This window comes from Mustela putorius, unplaced genomic scaffold (assembly GCF_011764305.1).
Source record: "Mustela putorius furo isolate JIRA1106 unplaced genomic scaffold, ASM1176430v1.1 tig00003859_pilon_pilon_pilon, whole genome shotgun sequence".
Classification (NCBI taxonomy): Eukaryota; Metazoa; Chordata; class Mammalia; order Carnivora; family Mustelidae; genus Mustela; species Mustela putorius.
The window spans coordinates 31079105-31093772 of NW_025422011.1; the positions used below are offsets into that span (position 1 = coordinate 31079105).

The 14668-nt window shown below is 49.6% G+C and overlaps 1 protein-coding gene across 2 annotated transcripts in view; it reads left to right on the top strand.

Moving 5' to 3' along the window:
- GALNT18 (polypeptide N-acetylgalactosaminyltransferase 18) overlaps positions 1–14668 on the top strand; it is a 350253-nt gene that overhangs the window by 182486 nt on the left and 153099 nt on the right. For both annotated transcript variants that reach the window (XM_004751990.3, XM_013055819.2), the window contains exon 3: positions 4510–4676. In XM_004751990.3, coding sequence (XP_004752047.1) covers positions 4510–4676 — 167 coding nt within the window. The remainder of the gene's footprint in view (positions 1–4509; positions 4677–14668) is intronic.

Genomic DNA, 14668 nt, shown 5'->3' on the forward strand with positions numbered 1-14668 from the left:
CTCTGCATAGTGGCTCCCATCCCACATCACCTTCTATGTGAGAGATCGATAAAGCTGAGTTTATCATGACCATCAATTCCAGCTTATTAGACAGCCGTAGTACTCCCCTCTCAGAAATGCCTTGTTTTTGTCTCTAGTGGAAAATGGCTCGACTTTGAACAAGAATAAAAGTAAAAAGGGAACTTTTATGGCTTAATTTTATAGGAGAATATGCTTCTTCGCAAAATGAGTAAGGAACTGGTCCTGTACAGTCAGGCTTTCCCCAGAAGCATCAGTAGGGGAAGACCAGTTAGGTCTGTGTGACCCTCACGTCCTCTGGGCCTTCCTAGGGAGGTGAGCAGGGAACAGGGAGCAGAGAGGCAGACCCCCAGAGCAGGTGGGGAGCAGGGAGCAGAGGGTGTGGGGGCCAGACCCTGGACCCTGGAGGATAGAAGTGCTGGGGGAGGACATCTCAGGGGTGTGAATGCAGAGGCAAAGCTCTCGGGGTGGGGAGGGCGGGCTGCAGTAGGGGGTTGATGAGCAAAGCAATTGGCTGGCCTCTGGAGCAGAAGTTCCGGGGGGGGGGGTCTGGAACAATTCTTTTCCAAGGGGCTTCTTGAATGTGTTTTCCCTTTGAAAGCCTTGAGCTGCCCTGTGGCAGGCAGGCTCCTGCCCTGAGTTCCGTGTTCAGCAGTGACGATGGTGAGTGTGACTAGTACGTATGTGGACATCTTGCCTGACAGACTGTCCTCCCCCTTCTTTTTGCCTCCTTTCTCCTGCACTGCAAGTTCTGCTTCCGTAGTACTGATGTATTCAGCAGAAGGTAGAACCAATGTATTCAGCAGGGACTGACCGAGTCCCTGCTATTGGCCAGCCACTGTGCTGGACACGGGTGTGCAGCCCGGAGCAAGCTCTGTCCCTCCCCTCAACAAGGCTGGGGACGTTGTGATCTACTTATAAGGGGACCGACTGTCCTGCTTCACTTGGGACTTTCAGTGCTGAAACCAGGAAAGTCGTGGGTAAACCGGGACATGTGGTGACCTTGTGTCATCCTAAGGACAGTAAGGGGACGTGTGTAGTGGCACTTGGTGGTGACCGGATGCTGCGTGGGAGGGAGGACCGGTGTGCAAAACTTGTCTTATAATGAAGGGTCTTGTTTTCACCCTGTGAGAGACAGAAGAGCCCAAATTTTATATAATTTTCGAAAGAAAAGACAACTGAGTGGTCATTTCTTCTGTCTCCCTTATTCTATGACGTGACTTGGAGAGAGGCACAGGGGTCCCCCCCAGGGTCACAGGCAAGTTGAGGCGGAGCTCTTGTCCCACCCTTTCGCCTCTGCTCGGCCACACCCATATAGAGGGTAGGTTCCCATAACCGAAGGGCGCCTCACCGTGTGGGGAGAGAGAGGCCAGGGTGGCACAGTTATTGCTGGGAGGACCCTGAGCAGCTGCCAGGAGAGAACGGGAGGGAAGGAAGGAAGGAAAGAAGGAGTTAAGGAGGTCAGGACATTTGGCTCGGAGGGATCACCTAATTACAGTACCAAGAATCAGAGAGGCGCCCGAGACGAACGTGAAGAACTGGAGCCATAAATTCAGGGGAGGAGGTAGTGGAGAGAGGCCCTGACTCTCCAACACAGGGAGGAGGTTTGCAGAAAAAAAGGAACATGCTGGGGTCAGTGACATGCATATGAAATTTAGGCCTTCCATAAGATCAATAGCCCTGTGAGCGTCTTTTCATTCCAACAACCTACTGTGTGCCAGACTCTGGTTTAAGGGCAAGAGCACAGTAGCAAAATAAAGCCCCTGCTCTTGGGGCACTGCATTATAATAGAGGGAGACAGACACAAACACATACCAATGCCATACACAACTCTAGGTGTTCTGTTATGTTCCAAAGTGGTTGCATATAAAAACCTTGGTTTGAAAGAGTCTTTCACGCAAAAATGGTGATCAGCGGAGTTTAGCTTATAAAACAAATATAAGATTTCCATTCTGCTTAGGGAAAGACCATCAGGAGTGGCCTCCCAGACCCTGCGGGTTCAAACCATTGGGGTGGGCATGATGATACTGGGAGAGATTAAATTTGGTCTCCTTGAGATAGGGGGGAAGAGTGGTCATGTTCAGAAGAAGGAAGGGAGAGAGGGAAGTACAGGAAGACAGTTAACCCCCAGCTCTGGAAAACACCCACCAACAATCTGGAGCTCTAGTTAGCAGGGCTCTGAGGACACAAAGAACCGTGAAGAAATGCTTCCAGACCCGGGGCACCATCTTCCCTGTTGGTGTGGTTAGTGGGAAGGACAGCGAACATGTACTCCTGTACTGACCTTATTGGGAGCTGTTCACTATACTTTATCAAAATAAAGTAAAAAGCAGTTTGACCATATATAGTATTATTTTTAAAATGCAATTAGGGAGCAGGTTTTATGTGAATGCTTCTCTCAGTTTTCATGCCTAAGGAAAGGCCAGCTGCTGGTCTTGATAGACGTAAGTAAGCACTAGTCAGAGGAATTGACTGCTAACTACAAACTTTCTCATGGCTCTTATAAAAATCACACTCAGGACAACAACAAAAAATTTTGGAAACGGTCTGATGAGCTTAAAGAATCCTTCCAGTCTTTCTCCTCCCCATCCCCTTCACCCCTTCACTGCACTTACGTGAGCCAATTTCCCCTGTTGTTTCCTCTCTCATCACAGTGCTGTTCCCTCAGCCCCACCGGGCCTTTGCACGGCTCGTTTTTTCATGCTATTTAAGTTTCTGACTAAATCCTCCCCCCAGAGCCCTTCCCTGACCACTCCTTCTGGAACACCTGCCAAGGCATCATCCTGTCCTCCGACCCAGTGTTACTTTTATCTCAGTACTCAGTATGAGATTTTTTTGTTTGTTTGTTTGTTTTTGGTTTTTTTTTGCTTCCAGTTTGCTCTTTCCCCTGTCAAAGTCTAAGTGCGGTAAAGATAGGTGTTTCATCCACACCCTGCTTACAGTAGTACCCCATGGAAGAAGCTCAATAAACATTTATTCCATTATATACAAGAATGAATGCCTTCCACACCAATCTGTTAACCTGGTGGTTTTATTAAAATCGTAAGAACGAGGCAGATTTGGGAAAAGGTTCAAGTCCTCCCCTTCCCCCACCCCTCTTTAGCGAAAGAGAAGGAGAGCTGGAAATAGAATGGGAGAAGTTTCTGTAAATTTCTGGTAACCATAGAGACAGTGATTTTAGTTTATTAATCTCCTGCTCTTAAGCAGGCTGGGGCCCCACGGTGATTTCTCCAAATTGCTCGGCGCTGGTTACCCTGCAGCCTTCCTCATTAAGGAAGAACAGGCCCATTCCTATCCTGCAGCACTTTAATTGCCGACAAGCAGAAACTCGGTGCTATTATGCTCATTATTACGTGTTCTGACCTGGCTGCACCTCCCACTTCGGAGCCACACAACGTGGTCACCAGCTCTGAGCCCCTGGAGCCGTCCATGGCCAGTGGTGGGAGTGGACAGCCTCCTCTCTGAGCCCATGGTCTATAATTTCTGCTCTTTGCTTTCATTCAACTATCCTGAAGATGGGAGGCAATGCCTTCTGGAAGGATGGTTCTTTTCAGCCAGAGCAGGGCACCAGCCATGGTTTCCTGCCCACTAAGGCAATGCTTGTAGTCATCATGCCTTCCTCTTCCCATGGAGAAGGGCATGCAGACTTTAAAGTTTTGCTCAAGTCCTTTGGGTAAGAGACTTCCAATGACTTCAGGGTTTTAGGAGAGTTAGGGAGGAAATGGGACAGTTAGAGGCAATCTCTCCAGCAACCATTTTTCCTGGAAGGAAGAGCCTTGGTGTAGATGTCAGAGGCCAGAGTTGGGTTTCTGTCTTGGAAGCTGACTCATGATAGGGACTCAGTCTCTCTCACCCTTAGTGCCCTCATCTGTGAAATGAGATTGGACTTGTCCTTCCATCCCTCATTCATGTGGAGACTCTGACTCTAGTTTCAGCCTGGTTCTGGAGTTTGGATCCTGGTGATGAAGGAGAAGTAGGAGAGGTCCCAGGCACATATCCCTTCTGGAGTGAGGCAGAGTGACCTCTGGAAGTCAAAGTCACTGGAAGGACACGTATTTCTCTCCTGAGGCCAGATCACCAAAGGTCTGCCTTCACCTAGACGTTGACTGCCATTTTGAAAAGATGAAGACTTCCATTTGCTTGCGTTTTCTATCCTAGCGGGTTAAGAAATACTGAGTCTTTCTTCCAGTAAATACTCAGTGACCACTTAATGGATTCCAGGTACTGCCCTTGGTGCTAAATGTACGACTATTCAGCTGGGATCATCAGTGACAGATTCAGACTCTCTGGTGGTTCCCACCAGTTTTAATGGTGTGAGCCTGTCTGTTGCACACTGAGGGCTTGTCTTATGTATCACATCAGAGGCCCGGGGAAGAATCTGGACTCCTGAGCCCTCTGGCAAAGCTAGAGCAAAGACCTTGGGTGGGCCAGCCCCTGGGGAGACCCCACCTAAGTCCCTGACAGATCTAAGAGCCTGGCTATTCTTTCTAGGTGCCGCAACCTCTCCTTCCCCGATAGCCTGCCAGAGGTGAGCATCGTGTTCATCTTTGTCAACGAAGCTCTGTCCGTGCTGCTGCGCTCCATCCACTCAGCCATCGAACGCACACCCCCACACCTGCTCAAGGAGATCATCCTGGTGGATGACAATAGCAGTAATGGTGAGTGCCTGGCCTCCCTTGGGCTCAGCCTCCCAGGGTGGTTCTCATTTTCTTACAGCTCTCTGCCCCTGCTCCTTCTCTGAGATGTTACTTCAGAGATGGGACGTCCTTGAAGGTCACTACTCTGGAAGGTTCCCTCCATAGGCGTGCCCTCTTTGCATCCTGGAGGGGCTTGGTCCCCAAGCTTCTCCTTACTGGCTGGGCACTGTCTCCTCTAGTGTTCTATTGCATCGTAAGGCAAATAGCCCTGACCTCCACTCCGACCACGTACATGGTGAACCTTCCCAGGGACTCTTTTCTGGGAAGCGTCCATTCAGTTTGTGATGTTCCTTGGCATCTTCCTGGAAGATAGTTTGTGTTGTCTTAGCAGTGGTTGGGGCAGGGGGAGGGCAGGTGTTGATGGTGTTGGTGATGGTGAAGGTCACAGTGGTTCAATGGTGGGGCTGGTAGTGGGTATGTAACATGGTGATAATAACAGCGCTGCTGCTGAAAGCCTGTCCTCTTTGCTGGATGCCCTGCTCCCTGCTCTATCTGGCCTTAGCAAAGCCCCAGGTGGCACCCCAAACACTGATTGGAGCCCCCCCCGCATCCTGTCCCCCCTTCTCTAGTCACTACCAGCTACCTCTTTCCCTTGGTGTGAATTTCAGGGCCTGTCATGCCTACGTACACTGCCCCCATAATATTCTCCAGATTTAGAGACCAGGTACCGAGATGGCTTTAAAACCAGCACTCTTGATAGGATGATTAAAATGGATGTGCTTTGGATAATGCATGATTTTAGAAACCAGACTGCTGGGTCACAGGATCATAGAGTCACTGGGCCTGTGTTCTCTTTCGTGCTTTCTTGGGTGTCAGGTAGTAAATTTTCCAGTGAATCAGTTGCTGTAATGAAAGTTCAGATGGACAATTTGTGTTTTGTTATCAATTAAAGCTGAAACATATCAGATAATTGAAATATATTTAATCTCAATAAGCAAAGTTTCTTTTTCATTTTCTCCTGTAGTAAGAAGTGTAGGAACACTGCTATGAGGTGAATTTCAGAGCTTTCTGAAGGGCAGTGCTTATGAATCACTTGACTCTAATTGTTCCATGGGTGTGGAGGGAGGAAAAGACATCAGAGGATGGAAACAAATAGGCAGCATAGTTTTATTTTTTTTTAAGATTTTTATTTATTTATTCATTTGACAAAGAGGGAGACAACAAGAGAGGGAACACTAGTAGGGGGAGTAGGAGAGAGAGAAGCAGTCTTCCTGCGGAGCAGGGAGCCCAATGTGGGGCTCCATCCCAGGCCCTGGGATCATGCCCTGAGCTGAAGGCAGATGCTTAATGACTGAGACACCCAGGCGCCCCCTGGCAGTATAGTTTTAAAGATGATTGTCTATTATGAGGGATACGAGAAGGGGCTCAGCTCCCACTTCTCACAGCTCCTTGTTCCCTTGTTCCCTTGCTTGCCCAGGAGAGCTCCCATCCCCCAGTGGATAACACCAGAACAGCTCGACTAGCCCACCCATGCACCCCTACTTGCTCCACCCAGGCCTGCTGGCCCAGTCCCTTTTACACAATGAGAAGGAGAAGGATGAATGAGCCATCTCTCCAAGGTTGAGGACATCTCCCAAGCAAGAGGCCTTGTTAAGCCCTTTTCTGCTGTGGGGTGACGATGGGGATGGGGGGCAGGGAGGCCTAAGGAAGGTTGGTGAATTATGGCTTGGTTTTAAGCCAGGGTGGCTCTGAAGAGATGGTGCGTTCCCAGGGGAGAGAGGCAGAAGGAGTAGTGGGTCGGGAGCGGCGGGATGGTCTTCCCCGGGGGTGGGAGCTGTCAGAGGCTTTACTCTAACGTATATGATGCTGAAGGTACCGTTAAATACCTGCACTGTACTGGTAGCTACTCAACGCTGTATGAGACAAGAATTGCACAGAATTACATACTTACCCCCAAATGGGTCCATGTCTTCCTGGAGAGATCTGAAAGCTCTGCAGACGGCGGCAACATCCATGTGCTCATTTTGATATTGCGCTGTAGTTACGTAAGATGCCAGTGTTGCAGGAGGCAGGGCGGGGGGGGGGGTAGAGGGCACGGAACCTCTTTGTACATTTCTGTGCACTTTCCTGTGAATCTGTAATTACCTCAAAACAGAAAGCTAAGCAAGCCAACTTCTCTCCCCAGCAGATCCTGATACGAAGTTTAAGGTGGAATCTGGACATCTCTGTTTCTTAAAGCATTCTTAATTCTGTTGCATAGCTCTGGTCGAGCACCTCTGGTTTAATGAACAAGACATAGCTCTGCTTTTGCACCTGTGGAATTCTATTACGTGGCGCGAAGAGAAAGAACTCTGGGCTGAAGTCTCAAGTCATGGGCTCTGGGCTCCTCCCCACTGTTGGAGGGGTGACCGTGAAAACATTCCCCAGTGTCTCAGAGTCTTATCTTCTTCCTTTGTAAAATGGGGAATGACATTTTGTAAAATGGGGATGCTTGCCTCGCAGCTTGACACGGTCAAGTGCATGACTGTATTGAGCCCCGTCAGTGTTTACCCCGCCCCAGGACTTGTGTCCATTCCCAGGAGGCTGACACGTGGCTAGTCAGCAGCACAGCCAGGGCTCAAGAGAGGGAGATGCGGGAATGGAAATTTGGAGGAAATTACACGCAGAACAACTGAAGCCTTGACTGGGAGGAGAGGGTAACAAAGAAAAGAGGGCAGACATTTGCGACGATGTGGATGGAACTAGAGGGTATCATGCTTAGCGAAATAAGTCAATCGGAGAAAGACAACTATCACATGATCTCCCTGATATGAGGAAGTGGAGATGCAACGTGGGGGTCTGGGGGGTAGGAAAAGAAAAAATCAAAGAAGATGGGATCCGGAGGGAGACAAACCATAAAAGACTCAATCTCACGAAATAGGCTGAGGGTTGCTGGGGGAAAGGGGTCGGGAGAGGGGGGTGGGGCTATGAACAGTGGGGAGGGCATGTGCTATGGTGAGTGCTGTGAAGTGTATAAACCTGGCGATTCACAGACCTGTACCCCTGGGGATAAAAATACATTATATGTTTATAAAAAAATTAAAAAATTAATAAAAAAAAAAAAGAAAAGAGGTCAGAGGGAAAAAAGCCGGAGAGAATACTGAGCTGAGACTTTAAGGAGGAAGGAGGAGGAGGGTTAGTTGGTGAGAGGCTGGAGGATGACAGACTCTGTGGACAGAGAGAATTCCCAGAGTGAAAATCATTTATTTGAACGAACCCACAGACAGGTGGAAGAACACCGAGTCTGGGAAGAAGCCCCCAGATTCGGAAGGTGCAGACCTCGGAAACCTCAGCAGGAAGCTTTGGGGGCTGGGGATGGGGAATGTGGAAGCCAGATACAGATGAAGAACAGCCAAGGAGGTAGATTTTTTATTTATTTATTTTTTATTTTCAGCATAACAGTATTCATTATTTTCGCACCACACCCAGTGCTCCATGCAATCCATGCCCTCTCTAATACCCACCACCTCGTACCCTAACCTCCCATCCCCCCGCCCCTTCAAAACCCTCAGATTGTTTTTCAGAGTCCATAGTCTCTCATGGTTCACCTCCCCTTCCAATTTCCCCCAACTTCCTTCTCCTCTCCATCTCCCCATGTCCTCCATGCTATTTGTTATTCTCTTTTACAGTCAAAAAATCTACCTCCATATACACTATGGAGGTAGATTTTTTTTTTTAAAGATTTTATTTATTTATTTGACAGAGAGAAATCACAAGTAGATGGAGAGGTAGGCAGAGAGAGAGAGAGAGAGGGAAGCAGGCTCCCTGCCGAGCAGAGAGCCTGATGCGGGACTCGATCCCAGGACCCTGAGATCATGACCTGAGCCGAAGGCAGCGGCTTAACCCACTGAGCCACCCAGGCGCCCTGGAGGTAGATTTTTTGACTGTAAAAGAGAATCAGGAGCTAAGGCAGGAACTGGAGCAATGCTTCTCTCTCTCTCTCTCTCTCTCTCTCTCTCTCACACACACACACACACACACACACACACATTTTAACCATAATCCACACCAACAAAGACATTTACAACATGACCCAGGATGACACGCCTACTCACACTCGTACAATAGCACACGCTATTGAAACAAAACGTTAAGCAACAATAGTTAGCCTTCTAATGTGCAGAGCGCCGTGATATTTTCTATTCTAGTCTGGTCTGTGTTATTCAGTTGTATTGTGTTGTATTGTATTCTGTTCTATTCTGTTTCTCTTTTTCAAAAGGCAGGCTGTTCTCAAGACCCTGTGGCATATCAGAATCATTTGGAGAGCTTTTAAGAAATCTGGGTGGCCATCCCTTAGCTCTGGTGATTTCGTTCATCTGGAGAGGGGATGCCTGCATCCTTTGAGGCCAAGGCACGGAACAAGGCCTCCCAGGAGGGAGGGGAGGATAGCATCCAGGGCACAGAAATGAGGGCTGCCTCTGGGAAGAAAAGGCCTGTCTTTGTCCCACTTGGGGGGAGCAGATGGGTAAAGAGGGATATCGCTGGAGGCAGTAGGGGGTCCTGGGAGGGGTGCTGGGAGGCTAGCAGAGCAATAGCTCTCAGTCCCGGGATCCTGTGGTTTGCAGAACCTCAGATGGGCAGGGGGCATGGTGGGAAGGGGACTGAAGCTGGCTGGAATAACCCTGTGTGGACAGGGCAGGAGGCCTGTAACCTGTAACAGGTCCCCTCCCCCAGCCCACCCCAGACACCATCCTGAGCTGAGCTCTCAAGAAGAGAGGAAGAGACCCTTGAGACTGTGGCTCTCGGAGGAGGTGAGCCATCATGGCTTTGCGAAGGGCAGAGAGACCCTTCCGACGTGACCAGCCTGGGGGAAGGCAGCTCTATGACCCTGCCCAGAGCAGGTTCCATCTGGGGCTGGCTTCTCTGGGGTGTCCCCTCACTTGGCACAGGACTCATGTTTACTTCGGATCAGGCCAAGTCAGTTCAATTCCACACACAATGATAGAGGGCCCAGTCTGGGCCAAGGGCATGAAGATCTAGCCCCTGGCATCAGGGAGTTCTGCCGATGAGTCTGAACTGGAAATGAAACACGCTAGGACTCTGTCTCAGATCTGCCACTTCCTGGCTGTGGGTCTTTGCTCTGGTTTTCTCTGCCATGTGGGGACATCAGGCCCTGCCTGCCCCACCCGCCCCAGGGCCACTGAGGACACATGAGGTAATAGCAGTGAGGGGGCTGAGCAAGCTGAAGGTGCGAAGGGTGCCCCGAGACTGAGTTTCAGTGACAGTAACAACAACAACGACTAATAATAATTATAGCTGATGTGTGGTCACTGCTAAAAGACTTGCTTTTTTCTCCTTCCCAAGACCATGTGCTCTGGTGGGAAGAGCGCAGAAGCACAGAATTTGGCCTTTGGCCAGCTTTTCAGTTCCAGCTCTTTCTACCTTCTACCTGGCTGTGTGCTCTTAACCTCTGTGACCCCTATTTCCCTTATCTCTGAAACCGGGATGTGGAATTCCTACCTCAGGGATTGTTTGGAGGTTTGAAGGAGATAAGGCGTGACAGAAGGGACATCTGTGTTTAAAACTCAAAGCGAAGCTTTCAGAATGTCTTCCCAGGCGATGTCACACTCTCTGTGTGCTCATGCCTTGTCTCTCCCAAACTCCTCCTCTGCAGGCATTTTTGTTTTGGGATCGGGCCGGTGTAGCCACACATGCAGGAAAGGGCCCGCAATGACCACTTTCTTCATCCAAGCAGCCCCTCGAGATCTTTAGCTTTCTCCCTCAGAAGCCAAGGGAGTCTAAGTCCTTGTTCTCTGCCTTTTTAGCAATTTCCTCAACAAGCTCCATTTTTCAGGGGCTGGCTTCTGGGTAGAATGCTGTTATTCTGCTGAAGTGGTCTCAAACTGTCGTGTTTGAGCTTGATCAAGAAATACAGAGATTCATTCAGGCACATTCTTGCCTCAGGACATTTGCACTTGCTGCTTCTTCACTTGGAATGCTCCTACCCCTGCTATCTGCACAACTTGCTTTTTTACCTCTTAAGGTCTTTGCTCAAATATTTTAAATGGCACCCTGTTCGAAATGGCAGTCCTGATGCCGGTCACTCCTCATCACTTCCTTGTTTCTTTTCTCCCACAGCACCTATTACTATCTGTTCTACTGTCATCACTTGGTGACTGTACGTTTTCTCTCCACCAGTATGTAAGTTCCATGAAGGCAGGGACTTCTGTTTTGTTCATTGCTGTATCTCCAATACTTAGAATAGTGCCTGGTCTTTGTAGATGTGTAATGCTGATTCAATGAATGAATGAAATTTGCTTCTGTAGGTCTGCAGCAAGGGTTGGAATGTGCATTTTAATAAGCTTTCCAGAGCATTCTCATGCAGTGGGACATCTCTGGGAATCCCTGCCCTAACTACTGTCCCCCATCTGTACTGAAGCTGAGGAGCTTGGGGCAGTAGGCACTTAAGCTCCCCCAGAGCAAGCGTCAGGAGGAGTCATTACTGGGTGGAGCATGTCTTCCCTGGGTGGGGCCCTCGGGACCTCCCTGCTGCAACCCAGGGAGGTGATGTGAGTGGCGGGCAGAGTGCAGACGTGGAGGGGGAGGTTCTTGTGCTGTTACCCCCGTGTGGCCTGAACTCAGGTCCTGTGCACAGAGGCAGATGGCTGACCCCAAGCCTCCTCCCTTCGATGTTACCTGACCTCTACAGGCATTCCTGACAGTGGTGACCAGCCCTGCCTCTGCCCTGGGACTCTGAGGCAGTATTTCTCCTCCCTGGATCCTCCTCCTCGTTATCTGCAGAAATTGTGGGAACACAGCTCTGAGCCTCCTGGTTTTAATTACCATACTCTCGGTGAATCCCAGTGGGCCAGTGTCTTTAGCTGGGACTGAATGATTTTTACTTTATGGACCTCCAGAGTGAGGGAAGCACCTACATTTGCTACCGACAGAATCATCCCTGCCTTCGATTCTTGGCAATCACTTGTTCATTCATTCACTCTCTCAACAGGTTTTCTAACGGCCTTCAGCCCCCATGGTGAGCACATTCAGGTGACACAGGTCTCCCAGGACCTGGCACTGAGCAAGTGTTCACTGAACATGAGCTCTTCCAGGTTCTGTCGCCAACTGTGCCAGAATCACCACATCCCACAGTCCAGCCACCTCCACTTCCAGAAAAATTTCCTTTGCTATATCCAATTTCTGTATTTTGTTTAAGATTTATTTATTTTAGAGAGAAAGAGAAAGCGTGAGTGGGAGGGGCGGAGGGAGAGAGAATCTTAAGCAGACTCCCCGCTGAGCACAGAGCCAGACCAGGGGTGAGATCCCATGGCCCTGAGATCGGTACCTGAAGGGAAACCAAGAGTTGGGCACTCAGACTGACTGTGCCACCCGGGACACCCCATTGGCTTTTGTGCTTCCTTGTGTTAATTCATGTGCTCTTTTGATAAACTTAAAAATCATATACCCTTCTCTTCATGCTACTTGAATTTTTAAAATGAATCTGAATTTTGTGACTAAAAGTATATCAAAGCAATGGCAATATTAAATATTCTTTTATGAATCTCATTCCCTGGAGATTTCAGTCTGCTCTTGGATGGCAGTGACTTGCCCCGTGGTTAACCCCGGCCTGATGCTTGTCCTCTTCTGCTGCCTTCCGACAAGAGAATGGCCAGTTCCCAGCACCTCATACACTCGAAGTTGGGTGGTCTCTCTTCTTGATGATGATACCTTTGCTTATGGATCCAGCCTTCCCACTGGTCATGTTTGCTTGAAACCTTTGACAAATGTTGGCAGAATGGGGAATAGAGCCAGGCAGCCTCTAGAGACAGAGCAAATGGGGTTACCCCTCCCCCACCAGAGTGAGAAGCAGACAGACAATCAAACCCCATCCGGCTCTCAGGAGGAAACTGAGGATCTAGGTAAGACAGAGACTTGCCGGGGCCCCACAGTGTGTGAGTGGCAGAGCTTAGATAGGATCTCAGGTCCTCTGACCCCAACCAGGGCTCTCTCCTGGCCCTGGGCCACCTCGTGTTCATTCTTTCAGCTATCTGCCCTTTGTAGGGACATGGCAGCCCATGGCCAGGTACCCTAGTTTTGGTGATGGTGACTCCAGGCCATTTGCTCTGCTTAGCAATGAATGACTATCCTCCCCACCCCCCTTGCCAAATTCAAGCCTCAGGTTCCATTCTGGTGGTATTGCTTCCAGAAAGCCCTTCTGTCACTCTGTACTCCACCTGCCAGCCAGATCAGGAAGTTCACCTGAAACACTCCCACATGCTCTGGCTTTCTCCCTCACACACCATTTTTACTGGTTATCTACTCGCTAAATTATAGCGAACAATTTAGCCCAGATTATTCAAGGTGACCCGTGTGAGAGAGCCATGGTGCTGGGCATCTCAGTGTCCCACCACCTAGCCCGGTGTTCAGTCCCTCAATAAAACTGGTCACAAAAGGACCCTTACAATCCCTTAAGGAAATAGATGGGGTTACCATCTCTGTTTAATAGATGAAGATGCTAAGTGTTACTGAGCTGAAAAAAAAAATGACCAGGGCCCAAGGTCATAGCTGGGACATGGTAGGATAAGGATTCAAACCCAGGTCCCCTGGCTGTGGAACCCACATCTATCTGCTCAACACACTGTGGGAGTCTAGGGGCTTTTTTTTTTTTTTTAAGATTTTATTTATTTATTTGACAGAGAGATCACAAGCAGGCAGAGAGGCAGCCGGTTGGGGGGGGGGGGGAAGCAGGCTCCCTGCTGAGCAGAGAGCCCGATGTGAGACTCCATCCCAGGACTATGGGATCATGACCTGAGCCGAGGGCAGCGGCTTAACCCACTGAGCCACCCAGGCCCCCCAAGGACCCACTCTTGGAGAGAAAGGCCATCATGGAGGGTAAGACTCTCAAGTGAGGAGGAAACAGCATGGGAGCTGGTATCAGGAGCACTTTCTCGACATAGGATCCTTCCTATCTAGTTTTCCCCCTGACAGCCAGCCTACCCCATTACTTCTTGGAGAGGAGGGATCAAATTCACAGGTTAACCTCCCCCAGACTCCCTTAGGTACAGGTCCCGGATCTACTTCAGGGCAGGACAGCTGGCAAGTGTGGCCATGAGGGCTTCCTCCAGCTATGTGTCAGGCCCCTGGCGAGAACACCATTCAGTGGGCTGCCTCTGCCCGGTGCTGTGTTTGACCCCCACATCTGCAGGCCTGGGCCTCTGACCAGGGTGGCTCCCAGTGCTCAGGATAGACAGAGTCCTAATCGGGCTGCCCCAGCAGAGTGAATACTTCCCATATGCTCAAGCCTCTTCTAAGCATTTTCTATAAATGAATCAGTGCTCTGTGATAATGGTAAGAATCATGATCAATGTCGTTTTATATAACAAGGAAACAGGCACAGAGGGGTTAAAGAAATGTCCAAAGTCACACAGACATGCGATTGGAACCCAGGCCATCTGCCTTCAGAGCTAACACCCTTGACCACCAAACAAGCCTGCCTCCAGCGCACCTGGGTTTCTGACTTTAAAAGACTTACTGGGGTTTTGTACTCATTCTTTGGAGCAGGAATGGTATTGGGCAACAGACCAGCAGAGAAGGAGGCAAAGAAGGAATCTGAGAGAAGGGTATGGCTGTCACCTCAGCTGGAGCTTTGCCCAGGACTCCGTAAGAAGGAGAGGTGTGTTGCATGGATGCTGCTAGGTTTGTGTCGGCATTGAGAGGAAAACAAAGGGTTGGCAGCCGTGCTCAGGTGAGAGGGACAGCTTCCTATTTCCTTTCCAATAGGATGAAGTTGGGGTGTGTTTGTGTGTGTGCGTGCGTGTGCACATGTGTACATGTTGAGTACGTGGGAGTGAGTGGCTGTGAACTGGCGAGTGTGCATTGATGTGCTGTGAGCGTGCTAAGTGATGTGTGCAAGCATGAATGGATTTGGTGTCTTACTCCGTTTGGGCTGTTGTAACAAAATACCATAGACTGGGTGGCTGGAACAGCATTTAGTTCCCATGTTCTGGAGGCTAGGAAGTTCAAGATCAAGGTGC